This window comes from Sapajus apella, unplaced genomic scaffold (assembly GCF_009761245.1).
Source record: "Sapajus apella isolate SASKATOON/1434 unplaced genomic scaffold, GSC_monkey_1.0 scaffold159, whole genome shotgun sequence".
Lineage (NCBI taxonomy): Eukaryota > Metazoa > Chordata > Mammalia > Primates > Cebidae > Sapajus > Sapajus apella.
Window position 1 is genome coordinate 1,812,493 of NW_022437099.1, and position 27,805 is coordinate 1,840,297.

General features: G+C 44.0%; 2 protein-coding genes across 6 annotated transcripts in view; one reads left to right on the forward strand and one right to left on the reverse strand.

Moving 5' to 3' along the window:
* The window catches only part of EIF2AK1 (eukaryotic translation initiation factor 2 alpha kinase 1), a 40,691-nt gene that overhangs the window by 3,738 nt on the left and 9,148 nt on the right, over nt 1–27,805 (reverse strand). For 3 of the 5 annotated variants that reach the window (XM_032266500.1, XM_032266502.1, XM_032266504.1), the window contains 12 exons: nt 27,268–27,401; nt 26,188–26,225; nt 24,030–24,129; nt 23,106–23,186; nt 19,716–19,815; nt 18,661–18,721; nt 16,541–16,868; nt 13,505–13,616; nt 12,014–12,114; nt 4,092–4,206; nt 3,483–3,565; nt 962–1,195 (listed from right to left, as the gene is read on the reverse strand). In XM_032266500.1, coding sequence (XP_032122391.1) covers nt 962–1,195; nt 3,483–3,565; nt 4,092–4,206; nt 12,014–12,114; nt 13,505–13,616; nt 16,541–16,868; nt 18,661–18,721; nt 19,716–19,815; nt 23,106–23,186; nt 24,030–24,129; nt 26,188–26,225; nt 27,268–27,401 — 1,487 coding nt within the window. The remainder of the gene's footprint in view (nt 1–961; nt 1,196–3,482; nt 3,566–4,091; nt 4,207–12,013; nt 12,115–13,504; nt 13,617–16,540; nt 16,869–18,660; nt 18,722–19,715; nt 19,816–23,105; nt 23,187–24,029; nt 24,130–26,187; nt 26,226–27,267; nt 27,402–27,805) is intronic. The other 2 variants (XM_032266501.1, XM_032266503.1) reach the window with 2 other exon arrangements.
* ANKRD61 (ankyrin repeat domain 61) lies at nt 5,815–10,810 on the forward strand. Its single transcript, XM_032266511.1, has 3 exons — nt 5,815–6,030; nt 7,281–7,378; nt 9,677–10,810. The coding sequence occupies exons 1-3, from the start codon at nt 5,815–5,817 to the stop codon at nt 10,701–10,703; spliced, it is 1,341 nt and encodes a 446-aa protein (XP_032122402.1). The 3' UTR covers nt 10,704–10,810.

Genomic DNA, 27,805 nt, shown 5'->3' on the forward strand with positions numbered 1-27,805 from the left:
CAGGTATGCACCACTACACCCAGCTAATTTTTGTACTTTTAGTAGACATGGGGTTTCACCATGTTAGCCAGACTGGCCTCGAACTCCTGACCTCAAGTGATCCTCCCACCTCAGCCTCCCAAAGTGCTGGAATTACAGGCCCAAGCCACCCCGCCTGGCCCGGATTCACAATTTAAACAAATTCTATTTTAAGCTTCATATTTTCCTCAGCATTAAAAACAAACAACAAAAAAAAATCATGGATAGAGACCATGTCCATCCAGGGCAGCAGCAGTAGCCAGACCCACAAGCCAGGCCAGCCCTGCCTCTCCCAGGTGGTCGGCAGTGGCTGTGTACTCTGCAGGGACTGTGGCAGCCCCCCTGGGGCATGCTCTTGAGCACTACCCGGGGAGGTGCCAGGATCATCTACAATCTGAAATTCTCGAAAAAGAGTGCTAAACTCACCAGTGACCAAAACATCCTTGAGGGACCAGCCCACCACTTCTGGTGTCACCAGCCCTGCCAGTGATGAGCCCCCAACAGACACCCAAACAGCCCAGAACAGCAGGCAGGTGGTTAAGAGTCAGTTTGACATTTACATTTAAAGGCCCAGCCATCAGAAGGAGCATTCCCTGTGGGCCCCTTAGGCCTTTCTGGGAAGCAGTCACACCCACCTGGCCTCAGGAAGCTTTCCTACCCTGCGATTGGCCCCCAACCCTCTGCTCCTCTTTGTGAACACAAGAAGATCCCTCCTGTGCCTGCTGAGGCCAGAGCTGCTACCCCAAGGGGAGTGAGTCCTGCGAGCATCCTCTGCAGCTGAGTGCCAGGAAGTGGATGAGAACAAACAGGCCTGCCCCAACTCCAGAACCATCATCTGGCTCTTCCAGCCCCATCCTCCAGGGGCACCACCCACCCCTTCCTTCCCCAAAAGAGGAAATAAAAACCACCTTCACTCCAGGACCAAGAAAAAAACAGCACATACATTTCCAGAATTTTGGAAAAGTTCGCTCTGCAGCAGCTGAAGAGCAGATGGTCTCTGTGATGAGTTCCTTCTTGTTAAGTGCTGGATATACTTGGCTTGCACTGGACACCTTTTACTGAGGGATTCCGGCAACTGACCAGTTCTTAAACCTGTTAGAACTTCTGCTCGCTCCATTTCTGTTCCAAATGGCTGAAAGAGCTCTAGCAGGATCACACCCAAGCTATACATATCTGACTAGAAAAAGAAAAAAAAGGGCAGCTCAGTAGTGAAATCGAGTTAAAAGAACATTTCCACTTCTGTGTTCCACCCTCCCAAACAGGAGAGGGTTTCTCAGAATGAGGATATATAGTCACCCACAAGAAGGAGCAGAGCAGGATGGCTCATCAGTGACAGGGACTTTCACAACCCCAAAAAGGGGCATCCGTGGGTATGCAGAATGAATGGTCAGGTAGAGGCCAGGAATAATTCCCCCACCCATAGCAGTCACAACCATACAACTCTCTTCAGCACCCCTTAACAATCCAGGTCTGACCCAAGCAGAGTGACGTGAGCTCACGCCTGCTAGTGCCAGCTCTGGGAGAGCCAAAGAGGGTCGCAGGTTCTCCTCTGGTCTCACCTCTGCCTCCAGTCGTACTTACCAAGTGTCTCGGTGACACTTAACTGTATAAAAATCTGCGCTACTACTCCTAAAAACAGATTTTTTACGAAGGTCTTCGCTAGACAAGATTTTAGGGGCAGTCATCATTTTTTCTGACAGCTCTTTCTCAATCACTAAAAAGCTCGATGAGCCAACAAAAGGAAGAAAATCCATTTGAAAAATGGATTTTAAGGCCGGGCGCGGTGGCTCACGCTTGTAATCCCAGCACTTTGGGAGGCCAAGGCGGGTGGATCACGAAGTCAAGAGATCGAGACCATCCTGGTCAACACGGTGAAACCCCGTCTCTACTAAAACTACAAAAAATTAGCTGGGCATGGTGGCGCGTGCCTGTAATCCCAGCTACTCAGGAGGCTGAGACAGGAGAATTGCCTGAACCCAGGAGGCGGAGGTAGCGGTGAGCCGAGATCGCGCCATTGCACTCCAGCCTGGGTAACAAGAGTGAAACTCCGTCTCCAAAAAAAGAAAAAGAAAAATGGATTTTAGTCTAGGTGCGCTGGCTCACACCTGTAATCCCAGCACTCTGGGAGCCTGAGGTGGGTGGATCACTTGAAGTCAGGAGTTCGAGACCAGCCTGGCCAACATGGTCGAACCCTGTCTCTACTAAAAATACAAAAATTAGCTGGGTGTGGTGGCGCATGCCTGTAATCCCAGCTGCTCGGGAGGCTGAGGCAGGAGAACTGCATGAGCCCAGGAGGTGGAGGCTGCAGTGAGCTGAGATCATGCCACCGCACTCCAGCCTGGGTGACAAAGCAAAACTCCATTTCAAATAAGAAAGAAAAAAAAAGAAAAATGGATTTTAGCATTTCTTCAAGGAACAATGGTGATTCAGACTTTACAGCATCTTCATTCTATTTCAAGGGGAGTCAAGGGGCAGGCTTCCCTGTGGCATTTATTTACTAGAGCTTAAAAAAAAAATAAGAAGAAGAAAAGGCTGAAAATAGACTTCCATGAATTCTAGCTTACTGAGGTGAATAGTGGTGTTTTAAAGGGAAAGCTCATTTCAGAAACAATTTAGGCCATGCGCAGTGGTTCATGCCTGTAATACCAGCACTTTGGGAGGTCAAGGGAGGAGAATCACATGAGGCCAGACGTTTGAGACCAACCTGGACAAAGTAAGACCCCATCTCTGTAAATAAACAAATTTTTTTTTAAATTAGCTGGGTGTGGTGGCACAACTCTTGTAGTCCCAGCTACATGGGAGGCTGAGGTGGCAGAATCATTTGAGCCCAGGAGTTGGAGGCTACCATAAGCTATGATGACACCACTGCAATCCAGCCTGGGCAACAGAGCAAGACCTTGTCTCAAAAACAACAAATGAACAAAAAAGTTTGTGACACCCGTGGATTTTGCAATGGTAAAGTAGGCAACACAGATTCCACTGAAAAGTGAGGCTTCTTCTTAGGGCGGTTTGATCCAGTTAATAAACTACAGTACTCAGTTATCTCCAAAAACATCTCTATGATAGAACTTCTACATTTCATTGTACTGGGTTTTTTTTTTTCTCTCCTTTTTTTTGAGATGGAGTTTTGCTCTTGTCATCCAGGCTCAAATGGAATGGTACGATCTCAGCTCACTGCAACCTCCGCCTCCTAGATTCAAACGATTCTTGTGCCTCAGTCTCCAGAGTAGCTGGGACTACAGGTGTGCGCCACCATGCCCAGCTAATTTTTGTATTCTTAGTAGAGATGGGCTTTACCATGTTGGCCAGGCTGGTCTTGAACACCTGACTTCAAGTGTCCACCCACCTTGGCCTCCCAAAGTACTGGGATTATAGGCATGAGCCACCGCGCCTAGACTTGTACTGTTTGTTATTTACCACTGAAGAGTAAGTTGAATGAAAGGGCAGAAAGCAACAAATACTACCTTGGCATCATACTCAGATCCTTCCAACTGTTCAGGTGAAGCGTACAGACAAGTACCCACTCTGGACGTATGCATTGGTGTTCCTATCATTTCAAAAGCCACATATTAAACATTGCAGTGTTAGCACTGTCAACATTAAAGAACATTTACTATGAGCAAGCAGTGCAGCACCTCGGGGAACAAGGTTGCTTTTTATCTTACCTTTGCTATTAAATCTTTTTTTTTTTTTTTTGAGACGGAGTTTCACTCTTGTTACCCAGGCTGGAGTGCAATGGCGCGATCTCGGCTCACCGCAACCTCCGCCTCCTGGGTTCAGGCAATTCTCCTGCCTCAGCCTCCTGAGTAGCTGGGATTACAGGCACGCACCACCATGCCCAGCTAATGTTTTTGTATTTTTAGTAGAGACGGGGTTTCACCATGTTGACCAGGATGGTCTCGATCTCTTGACCTCGTGATCCACCCGCCTCGGCCTCCCAAAGTGCTGGGATTACAGGCTTGAGCCACCGCGCCCGGCCTTGCTATTAAATCTTTATGATTCTCTTTAAATACTAACATGTGCAACCATGTATTTTGCTTATGCAAACAAAACAAAACAAAACAAAATCTTACTCTTCCCATTCCTACTGGTCCAGTCTGTGTTCTTCTGTAGGATGTCTGTGCAGGCCAGACCAAAGTCTCCTATTTTTACTTGCTGATCAGGGCCATGAAGAAAAATATTTCTTGGCTATCAACAACAACAAAAAAAAAGTCAACTCTTTGGCTTTCTTAAAACAAATAGTAAAAACCTGCAAATGTTAAGTGTGTTGAACTCAGGAGCAAGCAGCCCCCTCAAAAATATCAGAGGAATAGTTCCCAAATTCACCTGCACGTTAGAATCATCCGGGAGTTTTAAAAATCTCAACATCCAGCCGGGTACAGTGGCTCACGCCTGTAATCCCAGCACTTTGGGAGGCTGGGGCGGGCAGATCACCTGAGGTCAGGAGTTTGAGACAAGCGTGGCCAACATGGTGAAACCCCATCTCTACTAAAAATATAAAATTAGGGCCGGGCGCGGTGGCTCAAGCCTGTAATCCCAGCACTTTGGGAGGCCGAGGCGGGTGGATCATGAGGTCAAGAGATCAAGACCATCCTGGTCAACATGGTGAAACCCCGTCTCTACTAAAAATACAAAAATTCAGCTGGGCATGGTGGCGTGTGCCTGTAATCCCAGCTACTCAGGAGGCTGAGGCAGGAGAATTGCCTGAACCCAGGAGGCGGAGGTTGCGGTGAGCCGAGATCGCGCCATTGCACTCCAGCCTGGGTAACAACAGCAAAACTCCGTCTCAAAAAAAAAAATATATATATATATATAAAATTAGGCGGGTATAGTGGCACATGCCTGTAACCCCAGCTACTAGGGAGGCTGAGGCAGGACAATCACTTGAATCCGGGAGGCAGAGGTTGCAGGGGACCGAGATCGCACCACTGCACTCCAGCCTGGTGACAGAGCAAGACTCCATCTTAAAAAGAAAAAAAACCTTAGGCAACTTCAGGGAAAATTTTAACCCCATAGTACCGACCAGTGAGGAACTAGAAGAGGGACTTGCATGCAAGAAGATAAATTACCTGTTGTAACTGCCCTTTTTGTACCTGCCTACTAGACACCTGATCTTGCGAGACTGCTATTAAAGTCTCACTTTCACTGTTCTTTGTGCCCCTAAGCCCATTCTTTGGGTTTGGAGGATGAGCATGTTTCTCACACTATGAAAAAACTTTTTGATATTTTTTAGAAGCTCCCAGATAACTCATATATATTAGCCAGGGTTGGGAACTAATAGATCACACTAAATGGCTTTATTTAAGCAACGAGTGCAGACCCAAAATATCTCCCAAACTATTCCTATGCCAGTGAAAAACTGAACCTGTAATGGGGAAAGAGAAGATTCTATTATAGTAAAAAACAAAAAAATAACTTAGGTTAAAAGTTTTCTTACTTTAAACATAATAATTTTAGCTTTTTATTTTAATGTAGAAATTCCCCTGTTTTAGCTTTGATCAATGTTTGAACTATGCTTGAATTGGAGATAAATCAGGAATAAAGATGTAAGATGATAGCTTGGATATGTTTTTACCATTGAGTAGAAAACCCTAAAAACTGCTAACATTTGATATTATATATGATCAAGGAACAAAGTCTGGACATTGGTTACAAATTTTGATGGACTATGTTCACAGATACAATTCTCAATAAATTCTAGAACAGTTCTAGAACTGAACTGAAAGAATCATCATAAAGAGGCTGAAACTGACCAATTCCATAACAACATTTTCCCCTAAGTCTTAAGTTTTTCCCATGGGGAATATAACCAGGAAAAGCAGCAGAGACCTGGTGGTTGACAGTCCCAAGTCCCTGGAAGATGGCTCATCCGTAGCCCTTCACTTGAAAATCTATGAAGCCATTATGGGCGAAGACTGCACTACCATTGAGGCACTGTTGAGAAATCACCCCGTCAACCAGCCCATCACCATTCTGCCCGACTCCACCAGCAACAGATTATTTCTGAGCCAGGTACCCTCTTTTTTGCCCAGTCACTTCTGGGAAAAAGTCAGCCTGCTTAGAAAGGAGCATGATCTAATGCTGGTGAATCCACTAAGCTCACAGCCCTTACGAGGCATGACTCCAGCTCACTCCACAACACAGCAATGCTCCCCAAAGCCTGCTAAGCCTCCCCTATACATGTCACACACAAAACAACAGGAGAACACACCAGATCTTGTGTGGCTGGAAGACCACTCATGTCATCTCTCAAACATACCCACAGTGATAACCTCCATGTGGTCAAATTCGTTTTTCCTTTTGTGGCCGGGCATGGTGGCTCACGTCTGTAATCCCAGCATTTTGGGAGGCTGAGGTGGGCGGATCACCTGAGGTCAGGAGTTCGAAACCAGCCTGGCCAACATGGCGAAATCCCATCTCTACTAAAAATACACAAGTTAGCTGGGCATGGTGACCGGAGCCTATAATCCCAGCTCTTTGGGAGGCTGAGGCAGGAGAATCACTTGAACCCAGGAGGCAGAGGTTGCAGTCAGCCGAGATCGCACCACTGTACTCCAGCTGGATGACAGAGCAAGACTCCGTCTCAAAAACAAACAAACAAAAATCAGTTTTCCCCTTTTTAATATATACATTTTCATTTTCTAAATTTTTATACAATGATTATTACCTTTACAATTAAAATATTTTTTCAAAAAGGAAATCACCCTCTCTTGTACCTTACTGTCTTATCTTGCAGCAACGGTGTAAAACCACTACTTATATGTGTATTTTAAGTGCTGGCACAAACAGCTCTGCTAATCATAGACAGAACATATGCTGCGTTATATTTGAAAACTCTGAAGATTCAGGTTTTACAGCTGACAATACAACGCCGCACCTACTTCTCCACCACCCTGTGGGTTACTTTAAGGACTAAATGACTTCATAGCAAGTGCCATTAATATCACACCACAGGCTCTTCAGAAGAATCAACTTTTAAAAACTTCCAAAGCTTTTGAGTATTATTTCTGGTGCCTCAGTAAATGTGCATTTCTGTAAAATACAGATTTTATAACATGGAATTAACTGAGTTTTGACCATTTAAAACAGGCAGTAGAAAAGGAAATTTTCAATGCACATACCAGAAAAATAGTGAGCCAGTAAGACACTAAATAAATGTATTGCCTTTGAAATGGCAAGCTAACACAAATATGGCAAGCTGACACAAGTATTATTTTTAACTAAAAGGGCCACTTGTAACGTGTTTTGTTTTCTCTCCGAAGCATGCAGAGTCTATCATCCCCATCCATCTGGCTGCCGAGCACCACAAGGCCCGGAGTTTGCGCTGCCTCCTACGGCATGGCGCTGACCCGGAAGTCAGGTAAGTTAACTCCACGGGCGCCGGCAGTCATTTCTTTCTTTCTTTCCTTTCTTCCTTTCCTTCCTTTCTTTTTTACCTTCTTTCCTTTCCTTCCTTCTTTCTCTCTTTTTTTTTCAAGACAGGGTCTCACTCTGTCACTGGAATGCAGTGGCACAATCTCAGCTCACTGTAACCTCCACTTCCCGGGTTCAAGAGATTCTCCCACCTCCGCCTCCGAAGTAGCTAGGATTCCAGGTGTGCACCACCACACCCGGCTAACTTTTGTATTTCTACTAGAGACAGGGTTTCACCATGCTGGCCAGGCTGGTCTCAAACTCCTGGCCTCAAGTGATCCACTCGCCTCAGCCTCCCGAAGTGCTGGGATTACAGGCTTGAGCCACAGCACCTGGCCTCACCAGCAATCATTTCTAAGTGAGGATATACATGATATAGATTTTTTCAGTTCATACATTTTTTTCCATTTATGTCTGGACTTGTTCGTTCTTCAAGGTGATAGACTACACATTATCATGTTATGAATGAACCAATGTCTTTACTGAGTAGATGAGATACTCTGAAAAACTGGGAATAGGCTGGGTATGGTACCATGCCCGTAATCCCAGCACTTTGGGAGGCTGAGGCAGGCAGATCACAAGGTCAGGAGTTCGAGACCAACCTGACCAACATGGTGAAACCCCAGCTCTACTAAAAATACAAAACATTAACCAGGCGTGGTGGTGTGTGCCTATAATCCCAGCTACTCAGAAGGCTGAGGGAGGAGAATCGCTTGAACCTGGAGTCAAAGGTTGCAGTGAGCCAAGACTGTGCCATTGCACTCTAGCCTGGGCAACAGAGTGAGACTCCGTCTCAAAAATAATAATAATAATAATAATAATAATAATAATAGAACTTCTTGCCCGATATCCTTACCTTGCTCCAGAAGAACCCACCTGACCTGTCTTGCTCTCAGCTTGTCCCTGAGCACCCCACCTAGCTCTGCAAGTCCTCTTGAAGTCCCTTCCACATCTGGACCATCACAGACACCCTGTTCTCTTCAGGGGACCCCTTCCTACCTTGCATACCACATGTGCCGTGTGAAGCTCCCACACCTCTCTAGAATTCAGCCTGCTTCCAGTATTTACTGAGTTGTTCTATTGTTTCTTATCTATCTTCCCTACTAGACTGTAAGCCCCACAGAGGTAGGGGCCACATGCTGTTTCACCACATTCCCAGTCTAGGGCCTCAGGCTAAACAAATATACGTGCACTAAAATCACTTTCTAATTTCAGTGGAGCAGTTAGATTTACATAATAAATCTTCCCTTTTCTCTGCCAAAACAAAGGAATTCTTGGGGCCAGGCTCGGTTGCTCACGCCTGAATCCCAGCACTTTGGGAGGCTGAGGCGGGCAGATCATCTGAGGTCAGCAGTCAAGACCAGCCTGACCAATATGGTGAAAACCTGTCTCTACTAAAAATACAAAAATTAGCCAGGCATGGTGGTAGGCGCCTGTAGTCCCAGCTACTCAGGAGGCTGAGACAGAATTGCTTGAACCTGGTAGGTGGAGGTTGCAGTGAGCAGAGATTGTGCCACTGCACTCCAGCCTGGATGACAAAGCGAGACTCTGTCTCAAAAAAAAAAAAAGAGGAATTTTTGGAAGCACTTCTGAGATGAGAGCCAAGTTGTAAAATGCGCATTCCACCTGGCTTGGAGCAAGGAATCAACTTCAGAATCCACAGGTCTTCAGATTCAACCCTCATCACCTCTTCTACTCCCTATACACTCATGCATAAAAATGTTGGGTAGGAGAGCAGAAACAGAACCAGTAAGAATGGAGTCAACAGGAGTTCGGGCCTTTACGGCTCACTTCTATGGCAATAACAGATCCCACTCAAGTCCACACAATGTCACGGGAAGCTTACCAACCCAGACCAGCACTGTGTCAGGTGCTGGGATACAGAAATCACTAAGATATAGCTTTGAAGGGACTGCAGCACAGTTAAAATAGGCTGCTCCAAGAAGCTGGGCCTCCTTCATGTCATTGTCAAAAAGTGAAAAGAATTTTTCAAAAAAAAAAAAAACAAATTATATATATACAAAAAACAGAAGCTAGGCCCCATCATATAGTGATGCATCCCACCACATCCCCCCAAAAACCCTGGGATAGCCTGAGAAACTACCCAGCAATACAGATTTTGAAATGCATCCTTAAGGTAATTAAAGGGTATTACTTTAAATACTGGCTTCTTAAGCATTAACTGTTCACATAGAGCCATTCCCACCATGAATTCAGTGTAACGTGTAATCAATACCCATTCTAGGGACAACAGGGGCCTCACCACACTCAACTTACTGTTACTGCACTGGCCGGTCACTTCCACCTCGTGGGCAAAACCAGGCAACAGAATCCAAAGGTTCCTGACAGACATTCAGAATAACGCCATCACGTGTCTCCGCACCTTGTGTGAGCATGGAGCTCAAGTTAACGCTCGGGTGGAAATCAGCAACAATCAATCACCACTCCACTTGGCCATCACATATGGTTATGATCAAGTTCTCTCCATTTTGGCCCAAAATGGTGCCGATGTCAACGCTATTAATGAAGTTAGCATGACACCCCTTCACATGGCCGCAGACATGCTGAATAAGGAGATGATGGAAACACTCATTGCCTATGGAGCAAACGTCAATTGTGCTGTCTCTTCCACGGGGAACACGGCCCTGAAGCTGGCAGTGCGCACTGCGTCAAGCAAAGCAGGCCGACTACTCGGGGCGGGGATCAGCTGCATCCGTCTGCTACTCACTCATGGAGCCAAAGTCAACGCCCAGGACTACAAAGGCCAAACAGCCATCCATGAGGCGTGCTTTGGAGGCAGAGAGCCAATAATTGATCTTTTGCTTGAATTTGAAGCAAATATTAATATTTTAACAAAAAACGGGGAATCTCCAATTTACATGTACCTTCAGCGCAGTTTCAATATAAGACACACAGCACTTCTGTCCAGGCTTCTTAATCGCACTTATCCTCTGAGAATGACCAATAACCAAGGAATTCTACCTGCAGGAATCATGCTACCAGAATTTCGCCTCTTAAGGGACACCCTAATAAAACAATCGCAAAAACCTTTATTCCTACAGGATATCTGCAAAAGAAACGTCCGGAATATTTATGGTGAGAAATACAAACAACACTTGAAGCAACTTCTCCCAGTGAAGATATGGAATTCTGTCTACTGTTGGTACGACTCCGTGTACCTCTCAAAATCAGACCTCCAATTTCACAGCAGCAGGGAATCTCAGTCACTCAAACTGCATTTTCTGCCTAGACATGTACCAGAAAATGCTTAACCTATCACCCTTTACATCCCAAATGTACACACTACTGGTTCCTAAACATTTTCCAAAACATAAAGTGATTTGCCTATTAACATTTTTGTTCCTAGGTGGTTTTTTTTTCCCCTCTAACCTGTGTCAAAGGAGTTCCTAAGTTTTTTTTTCATGCCCATGACTTAACTTCTGGCTGGACAGTAAGCAAATTAATTTAAACCTCTTCAGCCAAAGAAACAAATATATTTTCTCTCTTTCTTGATAGTCTTTTGTAGATAAAAATCAAATAGTCATTATATACTTTTTTTTAAACAGCAAAAACAAAAATCTCATTTTGTTAAGCTTTAACATGAACAATTACAGAAATAGAGTTTGTCTCTAAGACTGAAAAAACAAATGAGCATTTCTGCTAACACCAAGTACCTTTAGCACCACTGATTATGAGTACTCAGAGCACACTTAGTACCTGAAAAAAAGTACTCAACAGAGGATTTTCAAATGTCCAAAAATTACTGCTTTAAATTCAAGTGCAGCGGCTCACACCTGTAACCCCAGCACTTTGGGAGGCTGGGATGGGAGGATCACTTGAGACCAGGAACTCAAGACCAGCCTGGGCAACATAGCCAAACTCCATCTTTACAAAAAAAAATTAAAAATTAGCTGGGCATGGTAGCACATGCCTGTAGTCTCAGCTACTAGGGAGGCTGAGGTAGGAGGATCTCTTGAGCTTGGGAGTTCGAGGCTGTAGTGAGCTGTGATCGTGCCACTGCACTCCAGCATGGGCGACAGAGCGAGACCTTATCTCAAACAAACAAACAAAAAATTCAACCTAATGTTTTTAGACTCTGAATCTACGGAACAATGATTTATCTAACAGGAATTATAATCTCCTAAGTAAATGACATAGGACATGTCATCTTATTTAATTCAGTGAACCAACATCAAGTCTTCCCTGTTACAAAGCTACCACTGCTTATTTATTTTATTTATTTTTATTTTTTTATTTTTTGAGATGGAGTCTCACTTTTGTTGCCCAGGCTGGAGTGCAGTCGTGCGATCTCAGCTCACCGCAGCCTCCGCCACCCAGGTTCAAGCGCTTCTCCTTCCTCAGCCTCCTGAGTAGCTGGGATTACAGGCATGTGCTACCACGCCTGGCTGTTTTTGTATTTTTAGTAGAGACAGGGTTTCTCCATGTTGGTCAGGCTAGTCTTGATCTCCCGACCTCAGATGATCCACCCACTTCAGCCTCCCAAAATCCTGGGATTACAGGCCTAAACCACCTCGCATGGTCAGCTACCACTGCTTTCCATGATTTCATCATCCCCACTTACCTTCAGATCTCTGTGCACAATTCCCATGTTATGTATGTAAAACACACCTTCTACCAATTCTTGAAAAATTTTTGTTGCAACATTGGCCATAACATAAGGACCTTGAAGTAAAAAAAAAAAAAAAAAAAGTTTTATTTCTCTTATTTTTTTACTCATTACATTAGCATCTAAATATTAATGTCGTTCTAAATACATTAACATCTGACACTTAAGAACATTCAGATTTTCAACAAAGTCAATGCTGCAGAATGGTCTCAAACCTAGAAATAAGCAAGAAGGCCTCCTCAGCTAGCAAAGAAACCATCACAAACCAGCACTCAACAGTTGATGGACTTTGTCAACCAGAAAGAAAGTACCTCTAACTTCACTCAGAGCCCTCCTTGTATTATAATAACTTTTTAAATAATTCTCAGGTATCAGACAACTAGATTTAATAGTTTAAGTCCCCTTCAACCCCTGACATTTTGGGGTTTAATAGTAATAAATCTGGTATCCTACCCCACAGCAGATTAAAGACATTATTACAAATAATGGAATAAGAAAAAAGATAAAATAAGTTAGCTCCAGGAGCAAGATTCAATCATCTGGAAAGCCTCACTTTTCAAAAATGACATAGCATATTGCCCCAAAAAATGTACATAAATTAATTCATCTCTTAATATGATGATATAAAATATATATATATATGATGACATAAGTGAATTTAGAAGATGCAGAGGTTTTATAGGACTAACACAAAAATTGATAAAGAAAAAAGTCTGGAGGCCAGGCACGATGGCTGATGCCTGTAATCCCAGCACTTTGGGAGGCAAAGGCGGGCGGGTCACCTGAGGTCAGGAGTTCAAGAGCAGCCTACCCAACATGGAGAAACCCTGTCTCTACTAAAAATACAAAAAATTAGCTGAGTGTGGTGGTGCATGCCTGTAATCCCAGCTACTCAGGAGGCTGAGGCAGGAGAATCACTTGAATCCTGGAGGCAGAGGTTGTGGTGAGCCGAGTTCACACCATTGCACTCCAGCCTGGGCAACAAGAGTGACACTCCATCTCAAAAAAAAAAAAAGAAAGAAAAAGGAAAAAGTCTGGCCAGACCCATAGGTTCATGCCTAAAATCTTAGCACTTTGGGAGGCAAAGGCGGGCGGGTCACCTGAGGTCAGGAGTTCAAGAGCAGCCTACCCAGGATAATGAAATCTCGTCTCTACAATTTTTTTGTTTTTAAGCAGCCAGACATGGTGGCATGCACCTGTAGTCCCAGCTACTCAGGAGGTTGAGGTTGGAGGATCACTTGAGCCGGAGAGGCCAAGGCTACACTAAGCAGTGAGTGTACCACTGCACTCCTGCCTGAGTGACAGAGGGAGGCTGTCTCAAAAAAATAAAGCGAATAAAAAATACAAATGAAAATAAAGCACTGGAGGCAACTCCTATATGAGATGGGGAGGAGGTGACTTGGTCTATTTCCCGGCCCAGCACGTGCAGACCCAGATGGTACTCACAGGCAGACTCGTCCACACACTCCCGGCCCCGCTCGTTTCTCTCGGTTATCCAATCCCACAGCGAGAGCTTGCACAGCTGCATCTGGATGTGCAGCATCAGGTGGTACTGCGCCTAGGAGAGGACGTAGTGCTGGCTCCCATCTTTGCACAATTCACTCACATTTTTCATTTAACCAACGAATATTTATCTGCCTATTCTGGGCCAAGAGAATGGGCCTCTAGGGAAGTCATTTAACCTGTGTGAACTTCCCTTTGCAAGACGGAACTGCTGAGGACACAGGCCCACCCAAGAAGCCCAGAGTCTAATGAAAGCAACAGATAAGCAGAGCAATAATTAAAATGGGGTTGTAAGCAGGGCAAGTGGCTCACACCTGTAATCCCAGCACTTTGGGAGGCTGAGGCAAGAGGATCACAAGGTCAAGAGTTCAAGACCAGCCTGACTAACATGATGAAACCCCGTCTCTAATAAAAATACAAAAATTAGCCAGGTGTGGTGGCGTGTGCCTGTAATCCTAGCTACTTAGGAGGCTGAGGCAGGAGAATCACTTGAACCTGGGAGGCGAAGGTTGCAGTGAGCCGAGACTGCACCACTGTACTCCAGCCTGGGTGACAGAGCGATGCTCTGTCTCAAAAAAATAAAAAAGGAGAAAAAAGCAGGTGTTGTAATACCAGCAGAAGCAGGGGGCCAGGCTGAAGTCAAGCAGGGGTCCAGTGGCAGAAACTCTCAACTTTGACCCCGAGGAACAGGTCCTGAAACTGGTCTGCTCACTATATAGTTTTTTTTTTTTATTTTTGAGACCGAGTCTCACTCTGTCACCAGGGTGGAGTGCAGTGGTAAGATCTCGTGGAGCACAGTGGCGAGATCTCGGCTCATTGCAACCTCCAACTCCCTGGTTCAAGCAATTCTCCTGCCTCAGCCTCCCGAGTAGCTGGGATTATAGGCATACACCACCACACCAGGTACTTTTTGTATTTTTAGTAAAGCCTGGGTTTTACCATGTTGGCCAGGATGGTCTCAATCTCCTGACCTTGTGATCCGCCCACCTTGGCCTTCCAAAGTGCTGGGATTACAGGTGTGAGCCATGCCCAGCCCTACATAAACAGTTTTTAAAGCTAAGAGAAAGCATCAAAGAATGGCTGTATGATATTCTACTACTCTATATACTTTACTATAAAGTATATATATACTTTGTCTGGCTTCACATCGTAATTAACTAATAACTTATTCAATAAAAAGTTAAGTATTAAGCTTACTGTAGCACACTGTATATACCATCTGATTTAGGCATTTAGGAAAATTTTCTAAATAAAATGCAGAGAAATGAAACTATTCTGATTAAAAGTCCCCCAAACTGAAGTCTTCTAAATTCAAGTGAAAGTGTTCAAAGTTTTATGTTTCATAAAAAAACATAGGCTTGGTCAGGTGCAGTGGCTCATGCCTGTAATCCCAGCACTTTGGGAGGCCAAGGAGGGTGCATCACCTGAGGTTGGGAGTTCAAGACCAGCCTGGCCAATATGGTAAAACCTCGTCTCTACTAAAAATACAAAAAAATTAGCCAGGTGTAGTGGTGGGCGCCTATAATCCCAGCTACTTGGGAGGCTGAGGCAGGAGAATCACTTGAACCCAAGAGGCAGAGGTTGCAGTGACCCAAGATCATGCCACTGCACTCCAGCCTAGGTGACAAGAGTGAGACTTTGTCTCAAAAAAAAAAACAAAACGAAAAAAAGCACAGGCTCAGAAACACATATTCCTTGACAAAAATTAATTCTGCACTGTGTCTATGTAGATAGTATATACAGTTTTATAATCCTAACAAGACAGATTACGTGTAGACCCTGTTAATTTTCATGTATTTTTTTTTTTTTTTTTTTTTTGAGACGGAGTCTCACTCTTGTCGCCCAGGCTAAAGTGCAGTGGCGTGATCTTGGCTCACTATAACCTCCAACTGCCAGGTTCAAGTAATTCTCCTGCCTCAGGCTCCTGAGTAGCTGTGTGGAGGTGCACACCACCACTCCCAGCTAAGTTATGTATTTTTAGTAGATGGGGTTTCACCATGTTGCCCAGGCTGGTCTTGAACTCCTGACCTCAGGTGACCCACCCTCCTCAGCCTCCCAAGGTGCTGAGATTACAGGTGTGAGCCACTACACCTGGCCTAATGTTCATGATTTTTTGTTGTTGTTGTTGTTGTTTTGAGACAGAGTCTCACTCTGTTGCCAGGCTGGAGTGTAGTGGCACAATCTCAGTCACTGCAACCTCCGCCTCCTGGGTTCAAGCGATTCTCCTGCCTCAGCCTCCTGAGTAGCTGGGACTACAGGTGTGTGCCACCATGCCCGGCTAATTTTTGGGTTTTTTTTTGTTTGTTTGTTTTTTGTTTTATTAGAAACAGGGTTTCACCATGTTGCCCAGGATGGTCTCAATCTCTTGACCTTGTGATCCACCCACCTCGGCCTCCCAAAGTGCTAGGATTACAGGTATAAGCCACCGCACCTAGCATATGTTTTTAATATTACTACTTAAAATACTGGTGAAAGCATAATGGTGGTGTGACCAGGGAAGGAGGGTTCCATCAGTCTAACCCTCAAGAAGAGCATCCTGAATACTAGACTAAAATAAATTTTAAAATGAAAAAGAATATCCAGAATACGGACATGGTAATCCTACTGGGACTCACCTAAAGTCATGCTGCAAAATCTTTTTGCATAAATTTATCTTTATAGCACGATGCTATCATACAACAGAAAAAGAGTGTGAGTGAGGCCTCCAACTCCGAGGTACACACTTGAGATAATCTAGAGCTGCAAATGGCCAGGTTGGGGAGGCCGGAAAAGGATGAGTAAGAGTTACCTAAGTGAAGGAGGCAGAACCAAATACAAAGGCCACATGGCAAGGAGAACATGGCCAGTACAAGAGACTGGATGCAGGGCAGAAGAACAGGAGCCAAGAGAGAGAAGGCGGAAGGCCACACACCTGCACAGTCCCCAGTACAATTACTGCTGGCAAACATCAAATGAGAAGGGTCTGGGAAAGTAATCTACCTCTGTCTGACCCAAAACGTTGACATTTTCTTCGGAAGATTCCTCAGTGGATGTGAAACTTTCCTCTAGGTGGGAATTACGCCTGAGCGGCAGCTGCTGTTCCACAATCGAACTGGTAGACAAAGCAGCCAAGCCATTTTCCTGGAGCTCCAGGGTCGACTCAAATTCACCATTGTCTCTTGTGACTAAATTGTTGGTACAGTTCACCGGCTTGTTATTCTGGTTTTCAGTGTCAGATTCTCCAAAGGATTTTTCTTTTTCTGGGGTGGGCTCAGCAAAGATAATGGATGAGCTGCTACTTTCATCATTTTTAACTCTATCTTGGTCTCTGAAAAAAAAAAAAATAGTAAAGACAAAAGTCAATGGGCCAAGGGCAGAGACTCATGCCTGTAATCCCAGCACTTTGGGAGGCCAAGGCAGGTAGATCACTTAAGATCAGGAGTTGGAGACCAGCCTAGCCAACATGGTGAAACCCCATCTCAACTAAAAATACAAAAATCAGCCAGGCGTGGTGGCACACACCTATATTCCCAGCTACTGGGGAAGTTGAGGCAGGAGAATGACTTGAACCCAGGAGGTGGAGACTGCAGTGACCCGAGATTGTGCCACTGTACTCGAGCCTGGGTGACAGAGTAAGTGAGACTCCATCTCCAAAAAAAAAAAAAAAAAAAGTCAAAGTATGGGTCTGGCACAGTGGCTCATGCCTGTAATCCCAACAACTTGATAGGCCAAGGCAGGAGGATCACTTGAGCCCAGGAGTTCAAGGCTAGCCTGGGCAACATGGCAAAACCCCATCTCTACAAAAAATATAAAAACGAGCCAGACATGGTGGCACATGCCTGTAGTCCCAGCTACTCAGGAAGCTGAGGTAGAAGGATTGCTTGAATACAGGAGTTGAAGGCTACAGTGAGCTGAGATCATACCACTGCACTCCAGCCTGGGCGAAAGAGCGAGACCCTGTCTCAATAAAAAAAAAAAAAATAGGCCGGGTGCAGTGGCTCACGCCTGTAATCCCAGAACTTTGGGAGGCCAGGTCAGGCAGATCACTAGAGTTCAGGAGTTCCAGACCAGCCTGGCCAACACGGCAAAACCCCTGTCTCTACTAAAAATACAAAAAATTAGCCAGGCATGGTGGTACAGGCCTGTAATCCCAGCTACTCGGTAGGCTGAGGCAGGAGAATCACTTGAACCCGGGAGGCAGAGGTTGCAGTGAGCTGAGATCATGCCACTGCACTCCAACCTGGGCGACAGAGCAAGACTCCATCTCAAAATATAAAATGAAGTAATTAAAAATAAAATTAAAATTTAGAAAATTAAACAGTCAATGTAAAAAAAGATCCAGAGTAACTCAACTATTCCTTCAAGCCTATATTAATCTTATTGATGAACTTTTGATAAATATGCCATCAAATTTGTCTAACAGCAACATTTATTTAAAATACTGACAGGACAGGAGCTCAAGACAAGACTAGGCAATAGAGTGAGACCCCCATCACTACTAAAAATTTAAAAAATTAGCCAGGCACGGTGGTGCAGACTGAGATCTCAGCTATTCGGGAGGCTGAGGCGGGAGGATCCCTTGAGAAAGGTATTTGAAGCTGTAGTGAACTACAATCGTGCTACTACACTCCAGCTTGGGAGAAAATACTGACAGGAAATATCTGAGAGAAAGAAATAACATTTTGTAATGAAAATAAGTAAAGTCTAAAATATTCCTCCTGAGCTCCTTGTAGCAAAAGGCAAAGACCAGCCCAATGCAGGCCAGGCACAATGTTCATGCCTATAATCCCAGCACTTTGGGAGGCCGAGGCAGATGGATCACAAGGTCAGGAGATCAAGACTATCCTGGCTAACACAGTGAAACCCTGTCTCTACTAAAAATACAAAAATTAGCCGGGCATGGTGACAGGTCCCTATAGTCCCAGCTACTTGAGAGGCTGAGGCAGGAGAATTGCTTGAACCCAGGAGGCGGAGGTTGCAGTAAGCCAAGATCACACCACTATACTCCAGCCTGGGCGACAGAGCAAAACATCTCAAAAAAAAAAAAAAAAAAAGACAGCCCAATGCAGGTGACAAGAGGTAATGTCCTAACATGTAAAGGGACACACCAGTTCACATACCTGTCCTCTTCCTGGTCGGAGAGCACTTCCAGAGATGGCAACTCAATGGCAGCTCTGTCTGCTGAACAAAAACAAACAACAAAAATCTTCAAACAGCCCAGTTTTTCAATTTGTAGTCAAAGGCAAAGTTAAAATATACAAATAGTATCAAATGAGACTACAAGTCTAAAAATGTCATGACCTTCTTGCAAAATACAAAAAGTTTATTCAAATGGCATGTGTTAGGAAAGCTAAAAACAAAGCCACACAACTATACTAGGGGTTGGCAAACATTACAGAGGACTTGATAGTAAATATTTCGGGTTTTAGGGCCCTCTGGGACCCTGCTGTAACTGATCAATTCTGTTATGATATAAAAGCAGCCATGGGCCCAGTGGCTCACACCTGTAATCCCAACTCTTTGGGAGGCCAAGGCTCAAGGATCACTTGGGCTCAGGTATTTAAGAATCGCCTGGACAATACAGTGAGACTCCTCATCTCTATTTTTGAAAGAAAATTAAATTTAAATTTAAAAAGCAGCCATAAACAATAAATAAATGAATGTGCCTGTGTTCTAATAAACTTAATTTATTGACATTAAAATTTTGGGCCAGGCACAGAGGTTCATTCCTGTAGTTCCAGCACTTTGGGAGACCAAGGCAGGTGGATCACTTGAGGTCAGCAGTTTGAGACCAGTCTGGGCAACATGGTGAAACCCCATCTCTACTAAAAATACAAAAATTAGCCAGGTGTGGTGGCAGGAACCTGTAATACCAGCTACTTGGGAGGCTGAGGCAGGAGAATCACAAGCCCAGGAGGCAGAGGTGGCAGTGAGCCAAGATTATACCACTATACTCCAGCCTGGCAGACACAGCAAGACTGTCTCAAAAAAATTAAAAAAAAAAAAAATAATTAATTTCACATAATTTTCATAAAATCTTTTCATTTTAACTATATAAAAAATGTAAAAACCAATTCTCAGCTTGTGGTATGTACAAAAACAAGGGCAGGCCAGATTTGGTCCACAGGCTGAAGTTTGCGAATCCTTCAACTCCATATCATCAAAAACAGCTTACCTCGTGGCTGAATCACATGAACATGTTCTATCCATGCAGTGTGATAGCCAACGATATTAGGGTGCTGAAGACCTGCCAGCACCTTCACTTCCCGTAGGACCTAAAAAAGACATAGAATTAGATCTGCCTTTTGCTGATAACTTGTTAAATGTTTATGCAGGCAAATACTTCTTGTTCCAGAGCAAAATACAGACGGCCCCTGACTTACAATGGTGTGAAGACATCACAATTTTGACATACTTTAACTTTTGATCTTTTCCCCAGCTTGCAAAATGCAGTACATGAGATATGTGGTATTTTATTATAAAACAGGCTTGTGCTAGATGATTCTGTCCAACTATTGAGTAATGTGAGTGTTCAGAGCACATTTAAGGTAAGAAGGGTAAGATACAATGTTTGGTCAGCTATGCATATTAAAATGTATTTCCAACTTACAATATTTTCAACTTAGGAGGGTTTATCAGGACATAATCCCAACATATGACGAGGAATATCTGAAATTAAAAAACTCCTCTGGACTGGGCATGGTGTCTCACACCTATAATCCCAGTACTTCTGGAGGCCAAGGCAGGTAGATCACCTAAGTTCAGGAATTTGAGATCACCCAAGGCAACATGGTAAAAGCCTGCCTCTACTAAAAATCCAAAAAGTAACTGGGTGTGGTGGAATGCGCCTCAAGTGCCAGCTACTTGGGAGGCTGAGGCAGGAGAATGGCGTGAGCCCCCGACATGAAGGTTGCAGTGAGCCAAGATTGGGTCACTGCACTCCAGCTTGGGCTACAGAGTGAGACTCCATCTGAAAAAAAACAAAAAACAGAACAAAAAAAACTCCTCTGTACAAGAGGTGTTTTTAAACAAAGTTCAAACATTTAAACTATGTTAAAATAATGGAACTTTTTTTTTTTTTTGAGACAGAGTATTGGCTCCGTTGCCCAGGCTGGAGTACGGTGGTACAGTCTTGGCTCACTGCAACCTCTGTCTGCTGGGTTCAAGTGATTCTCGTGCCTCAGCCTCTCTAGTAGCTGGGATTACTACAAGTATGCACCACCACACCCGGCTAATTTTTGTGTTTTCAGTAGAGACAGGGTTTCACCATGTTGGCCAGGCTCGTCTCGCACTCCTGGCCTCAAGTGATCTGCCTGCCTCGGCCTCCCAAAGTGCTGGGATTACAGGTGTGAGCCACTGCGCCTGGTCAAAATAATGGAAATATTTTTGAGGGACAAATGGCAATTGCTATAGCAACTAAATAACATATTTATATAGCACTGTATACTTTTTACAGCCCCCTTATCACCATTCTCTTCTGATTCCTACCCCAGTCCCGAATGGTAAAATCACTACTGTCACTAGTATTTCAGGTAACAGAAGTGGCTCAGAGGACTGGGGAACTTGTCCAGAACCACACAGCATGTCAGGGAGAAGTGGAACTGGAATTGGGCTTATGATTTTTCATAAGTAGCTATATTATATATCAATTACTTATTTTAAAAAATTAATTTCCCCAAAAATTACCCTGAAATGTGGTCTGAAGTGCCTATAAAAAAATTACATCAAATAAAAATTTAGGCCTGGCACAGAGGCTTATACTAGAAATCCTAGCAATTTGGGAGGCCAAGACTGGAGGGTTGAGTGGGCCCAGAAATTCAAGACAAGCCTGGGCAACACAGTGAGATCCTGTCTATAAAAAGTTTAAAAACTGGCCGGGCACAGTGGTTCACGCCTATAATCCCAGCACTCTGGGAGGCCAAGGCAGGGCGATCACGATCTGAGGTCAAGAGTTCGAGACAAGGCTAGCCAACATGGAGAAACCCCATCTTTACTAAAAATACAAAATTAGCCAGGCATAGTGGCATATGTCTGTAACCCCAGCTACTCGGGAGGCTGAGGCAGGAGAATCCTTGAACCTGGGGGGCAGAGGTTGTGGTGAGCCAAGATTGCATCATTGCACTCCAGCCTGGGCAACAAGAGTGAAACTCCATCTCAAAAAAAAAGTTTAAAAATTAGTGGGATGTGGCCGGGCACGGTGGCTCAAACCTGTAATCCTAGCACTTTGGGAGGCCGAGGCGGGTGGATCACGAGGTCAAGAGATCGAGACCATCCTGGTCAACATGGTGAAACCCCGTCTCTACTAAAAAAATACAAAAAATCAGCTGGGCATGGTGGCACGTGCCTGTAATCCCAGCTACTCAGGAGGTTGAGGCAGGAGAATTGCCTGAACCCAGGAGGCAGAGGTTGCAGTGAGCCGAGATCGTGCCATTGCACTCCAGCCTGGGTAACAAGAGCGAAGCTCCGTCTCAAAAAAAAAAAAAAAGGAGTGGGATGTGATGGCACACACCTGTAGTCCCAGCTACTTGAGAGGCTGAGGTGGGAGGATTGCTTGAGCCCAGGAGGTCGAGGTAGCAGTGAGCCATGATCACACCACTGCACTCCAGCCTGGGCAACAGGGTAAAACTCTGTCTCAAAAAAAAAAAAAAAAAAAAAAAAAAAAAAAAAGAAATGTAGGGGCAGGCCTGCAATCTCAGCACTTTGGGAAGCCAAGGCTGGAAGATCACTTGAGACCACGGGTTCCAGCCCAGGTGAGAGAGCAAAACATTTAAAAATTATAATAATAATTTAGCGGTCACAGTGGCTCATTCCTGTAATCCTACCACTTTGGGAGGCCAAGGCAGGTGGAGCACCTGAGGTTAGGAGTTTGAGACCAGCCTGGCCAACTTGGCAAAACCCCATCTCTACTAAAAATGTAAAAATTAACCAGGCACGGTGACGCATGCCTGTAGTCCCAGCTACTTGGGAGGCTAAGGTGGGAGGATTGCTTGAGCCCAAGAGTTCTGGGCTGTAGTGTGCTATGCTGATCGGGTGTCCGCACTAAGTTTGGCATCAGTATGGTGACCTCCTGGGAGCAGAGGACCACCAGGTTGCCTAAGGAGGAGTGAACCAGCCCAGGTCAGAAACAGAGCAGGTCAAAACTCCCGTGCTGATCAGCCTTGGGGTCACCTGTGAAAAGCCAGTGCACCCCAGCCTGGGCAACATAGCAGTACCCTGTCTCTTAAAAAAAAAAAAAAAATTACCCAGGCGTGGTGGCAGGCACCTATAATCCCAGCTACCTGGGAAACAAGAGAATCGCTTGAACCTGAGGGGTGGTGGTTGCAGTGAGCTGAGATCATGTGACTTCACTCCAGCCTGGGTGAAAGAGCGAAACTCCATCTCAATAATAATAATAATAATAATAATAATAATAATTTAGTTTTGGTACTTTACTATAACCCTATCCCTAGTAATCTGGAAATCCACATCGCCTACTTTTGCCAAATATACACACATACACGTATTGCTCTTACAAAAATAACTAAATACACAATTATTCAAAATAAGTAATTTCTAAAAATCATACCTTCATGCAATCTGTTTTAGTTGCACCCTTAATCAGGATTTTTTTAATTGCATAATACTGACCATCTAATTTATTCCTGACCTGAAAAGTAGAAGAAAAGACAAAGTATATTGTGTCATTAAATTTTAACTGAAAAAAGAAGTTATTTTAATCTGAGCTTAGACAATCCAAACTAGCCAAAGAGTTAAAATATAGCTAGAGACATGTCTCCTTACTATGATCAGGAAAGTCAGCCAGACTAAGAGCTTTTCAGATAGCGTTAGGAGTCTAGCTCCTATGAAGCTCCAGGCTGGGAATGTTAGCAAAAGGTCTGTGTAAGCTCAAAACACAGTAGCACAACTTTTTTTACTAACACACTTTTAATTAAAATTAACTATAGATCAAAAATCCAAAGTTTCCAAAATCCATGTAAACAACCAACATGGTTAGAAAAAAATTACAACCTGCCCACTTTCCTGCAAATGACAAATCTTAATGAAAAGTAAATATACATGATTTTTTTGGAATTTTCCTTTGAGTACTTCATATAATAATAATGAAAACAGGCCGGGCACGATGGCTCATGCCTGTAATCCCAGCATTTCAGGAGGCCGAGGCGGGAAGATCATGAGATCAGGAGATCGAGACCATCCTGGTCAACATGATGAAACCTGTCTCTACTAAAAATACAAAAATTAGCTGGTGTAGTAACGCGTGCCTGTAATCCCAGCTACTCAGGAGGCTGAAGATGGAGAATCACTTGAACCAGGGAGTCAGAGGTTGCAATGAGCTGAGATTGCACCACTGCACTCCAGCCTGGCGACAGAGCGAGACTGTCTCAGAATGAATGAATGAATGAATGAATGAATAAATAAATAATGAAAACAATGTCTGAAAATACAATTATTTAGGGTAGTAGGTCAAAACAAGTATGTGGAAGACAACCTTGTATACTCTTCCGTATCCACCTTTTCCTAAGATGGCAAGTTCTTCAAATTCATTTAAGTAACGTGAAGTTTGTGCTTCAAAGGCTACTTCCCTTGATCTAAAAGTTAAATACAAATAATCAATATTAAAACACAAGAGAATCAAAATGTTCTAGGATACTTCACGCTCACTGGATTACTAACCTCACAAACCTCATTTATAACAAGTCGTGCTGATTTGGAAAGGATGGGATTAAATGAAATTTTTCAACCCTATGAAGAAAACATGGCTCAGCAGATCAAAAGTGTAATAAAAACAGCAAGGGGGTTACGACACTTCTTTCAAGTGTTTTACCAGTCACTAGTACTCCAAGTAGAAATTATTATCAATGTTGTACAGCAGAAATCCTAAGAATCACTAACAGCCAGCAGTTGGTTAGCTAGCTAAGCTCAGTAATAAATTTACTGAAATTTCTTTTTTATTTCTTTTTCTTCTAAGAAAGAGTCTTGCTATGTTTCCCAGCCTAGATAGCAGTGGCTCTTCACAGGTGTGATTCTGCTACTGAGCAGCACGAGATACTGGCCGGCTCTGTTTCCAAGCTGGCTAGTTCACTCCTCCTTAGGGAACCTGGTGGTCCCTTGCTCCTGGGAGGTCAAGGTCACCATGCTGATGTCAAGCTTACTGCAGATACCAGACCGGCATAGTGCACTACAGCCCAAGACTTTTGAGCTCAACCACTCCTCTTACCTCAGGCTCCCAAGGAGCTGAGACTACAGGCATGCACCACCACACGCAGCTACTTGAATTTCTTAATGATGCAGACCAGTTAAAATTTTTTTTTTAATGTAGAGTGCTTTATTTTTGTCAAGATCTAATTCACATACTATCAAATTCACCTCTCCCAAGTGTACAATTCAGTGGTTTTTAGTACACAGAGATGTACAACCATCACAACTATCTAATTTCAGAATATTTTCATCACCCCCAAAATAAACCCTGTATCCATTGGCTTTCACCCCTCATCATTCCCTTACCCCACTCCCTGAAAACCACTATTTACCTCTCTATGGATTCACCTACTCTGGACATTTCATATAAATGAAACCACACAATATGTGGCCTTTTGTGACTGACTGCTTTTACTTAGGATGTTTTCAAGGTTCATCCATACTGCGGTGTGAATCAGTACTTCATTCCTTTTTTTTTTTTTTTTTTTTTGGAGACAGAGTCTCCCGTTCTGTTGCCCAGGCTGGAGGGCAGTGGCATGATCTTGGCTCGCTGCAATCTCCATCTCCCGGGTTCAAGTGATTTTCCGGCCTCAGCCTCCCGAGTAGCTGGGACTACAGGCATGTGCCACTATGCCCAGCTAATTTTTTGTATTTTTAGTAGAAACAGGGTTTCACCATGTTAGCCAGGATGTTCTCAATTTCCTGACCTCGTGATCCGCGTGCCTCAACCTCCCAAAGTGCTGGGATTACAGGTGTGAGCTACTGTGCCTGGTCTCATTCCTTTCAATAGCTGAATAACACTTTCTTGCAGGGATAGACCACATGTTTATGTATTCATGACCGGATGAATACTTAGGTCATACCAGCTAGATTTTAAACTAGTATTTAAACTAGCCAAAATTCAATGGTCTCCTAACAGACCGGGTATCAGGAATGTGAATTAAGAGTGTGCCCACTGGGCGCAGTGGCTCACACCTGTAATCCCAGCACTGTGGAAGGCTGAGATGGGTGGATCACAAGGTCAGGAGTTCAAGACCAGCCTGGCCAAGACTAAAAATATAAAAAAATTAGCTGGGCGTGGTGACAGACGCCTGTAATCCCAGCTACTCTGGAGGCTGAGGCAGAGAATTGCTTGAACCCAGGAGGTGGAGGCTGCAGTAAGCTGAGACTGCACCACTGCACTCCAGCCTGGGCAAAAGAGTGAGATTCCTGTCTCAAAAAAAAAACCAAAAGTGTGCCCATGGAATCCACCATTAATGGAAGGGAGGCAGAGGATCAAAGAGGAGGGAATAAGAAGCAAAGCAAATCTTGGAGCAGTACTTAATTGCTGAAAATAAAGTTTTTAATGTTCATCAACAACACTAACAATATGTTTTGACCTCAAAACCAGTATTTTCTTCATTTTGATCTCTTTTCAGTAATCTGCATAATCAAGTTTTAACACATACCTGATTTTCTGGATATGAGAAATATCCTCACAAGGATCCTACAATTAAAAAAATGTTTTTAAAAAGCATTTGGAAAACTTGCATGGAATAAAGAATCTATCAAAATTCAACATCACATTAACAGCCCCAGTGCACAAACAACATTTTTAAAACCACTGGCTTTGTCACTATTACTTAAGAGTTTACAACTGACAATATTTCAAAGCTAAGAATTTACCAGGAAGCAGACAAGACTGACATCACCTTCAAAATCCATGCGGGAGCTGCCCACCCCTCCTGTCTGCCCCACCTCTCTTGTGTGTATGGTGGCACCTGGCCCCCTGCTTCTGCCTGTGCCCCCTCAGTCCATTCTCAACACCACAGCTGGTGGGACCCCCCTAAAATCTAAGTCAGATTGTGTCACTCCTTTGATCAAAATCCTGCACCACCTCCCATCTTACTAAGCAAAAAACAGAAATTAGGCTGGGAGCAGTGGCTCATGCCTGTAATCCCAGCACTTTGGGAGGCCGAGGCAGGCACATCACGAGGTCAGGAGTTTGAGACGAGCCTGGCCAATATGATGAAACCCCTTTTCTACTAAAAATACAAAAATTAGCTGGGCGTGGTGACATGTGCCTGTAATCCCAGCTACTTGGAAGGCTGAGGCAGGAGAATCACTTGAACCTGGGAGGCGAAGTTTGCAGTGAGCCAAGATTTTGCCACTGCACTATAGCCTGGGCAACAGAGAGAGAGACTCTGTCTCAAAAAACAAAACAAAACAAAAACCCATAAATTAAAATGGTCTCAAGATCCCAGTCCATCTGTCCCCTCTACCTTGCCTCTCCTCTATTTTTTTTTTTTAAGGCAAGTTCTCACTCTCACTCTGTCACTCAGGCTGGAGTACAGTGGCACAATCATGGCTCACTGCAGCCTAGAACTCCTGGCCTCAAACGATCCCCCCACCTCAGCCTCCTAAAGTGCTGGATTATAGGCATGAGCCACTACGCCTGGCCCTCAGAATTTCATAGTGCTTGAAAATACCGTTCTCTTGAAACTAAAGTATATTTCTATCACACCCAAAGTATGTTTCTTAGGGCTTACCTGACGAACTCTCTCTTTAGCAGACCTCATTAAGTGAGTAATAGCTCTGTTGTGATGTAGTCTCAATGAGCTAAACTCGTCACTACAAGTGAAAGAAGACAGCAGCCCCATTTTGATAAAGGTCTGGCAAAGTACTAAAAAAAGAACATGAAAAACTATTATTAGAAACATCTTTAATAAAATGGCAATTTTAAAGCATACACAGAGAATAAAGTGTAATAATAGCAATATACACAAAAACCTCAATAGGAAAAATGCTATATTTATAAACACAATAAACTAGGAGAATGTTCTCTAGAATACCTTAAAGAATTTTTTTTTTTTTTTGAGACAGAGTCTCAGCTCACTGTAACCTCCACCTCCCAGGTTCAAGCGATTCTCTGGCCTCAACCTCCTAAGTGGCTGGGATTACAGGCTTGTGCCACCATGCCCAGCTGATTTTTATATTTGTAGTAGAGACAGGGTTTCACCATGTTGGCAGGCTGGTCTAGAATTCCTGACCTGAAGTGATCTGCCCACCTAGGCCTCCCAAAGTGCT

What these genes read in the sequence shown, in the direction of transcription:
- ANKRD61 (XM_032266511.1), top strand. Translation starts at nt 5,815, where the DNA reads ATGGGGAATATAACCAGGAAAAGCAGCAGAGACCTGGTGGTTGACAGT. An exon ending in ACAGATTATTTCTGAGCCAG is followed by an intron (nt 6,031 to 7,280) that starts GTACCCTCTTTT and finishes TTCTCTCCGAAG; the next exon opens with CATGCAGAGTCTATCATCCC. An exon ending in GGCGCTGACCCGGAAGTCAG is followed by an intron (nt 7,379 to 9,676) that starts GTAAGTTAACTC and finishes TACCCATTCTAG; the next exon opens with GGACAACAGGGGCCTCACCA.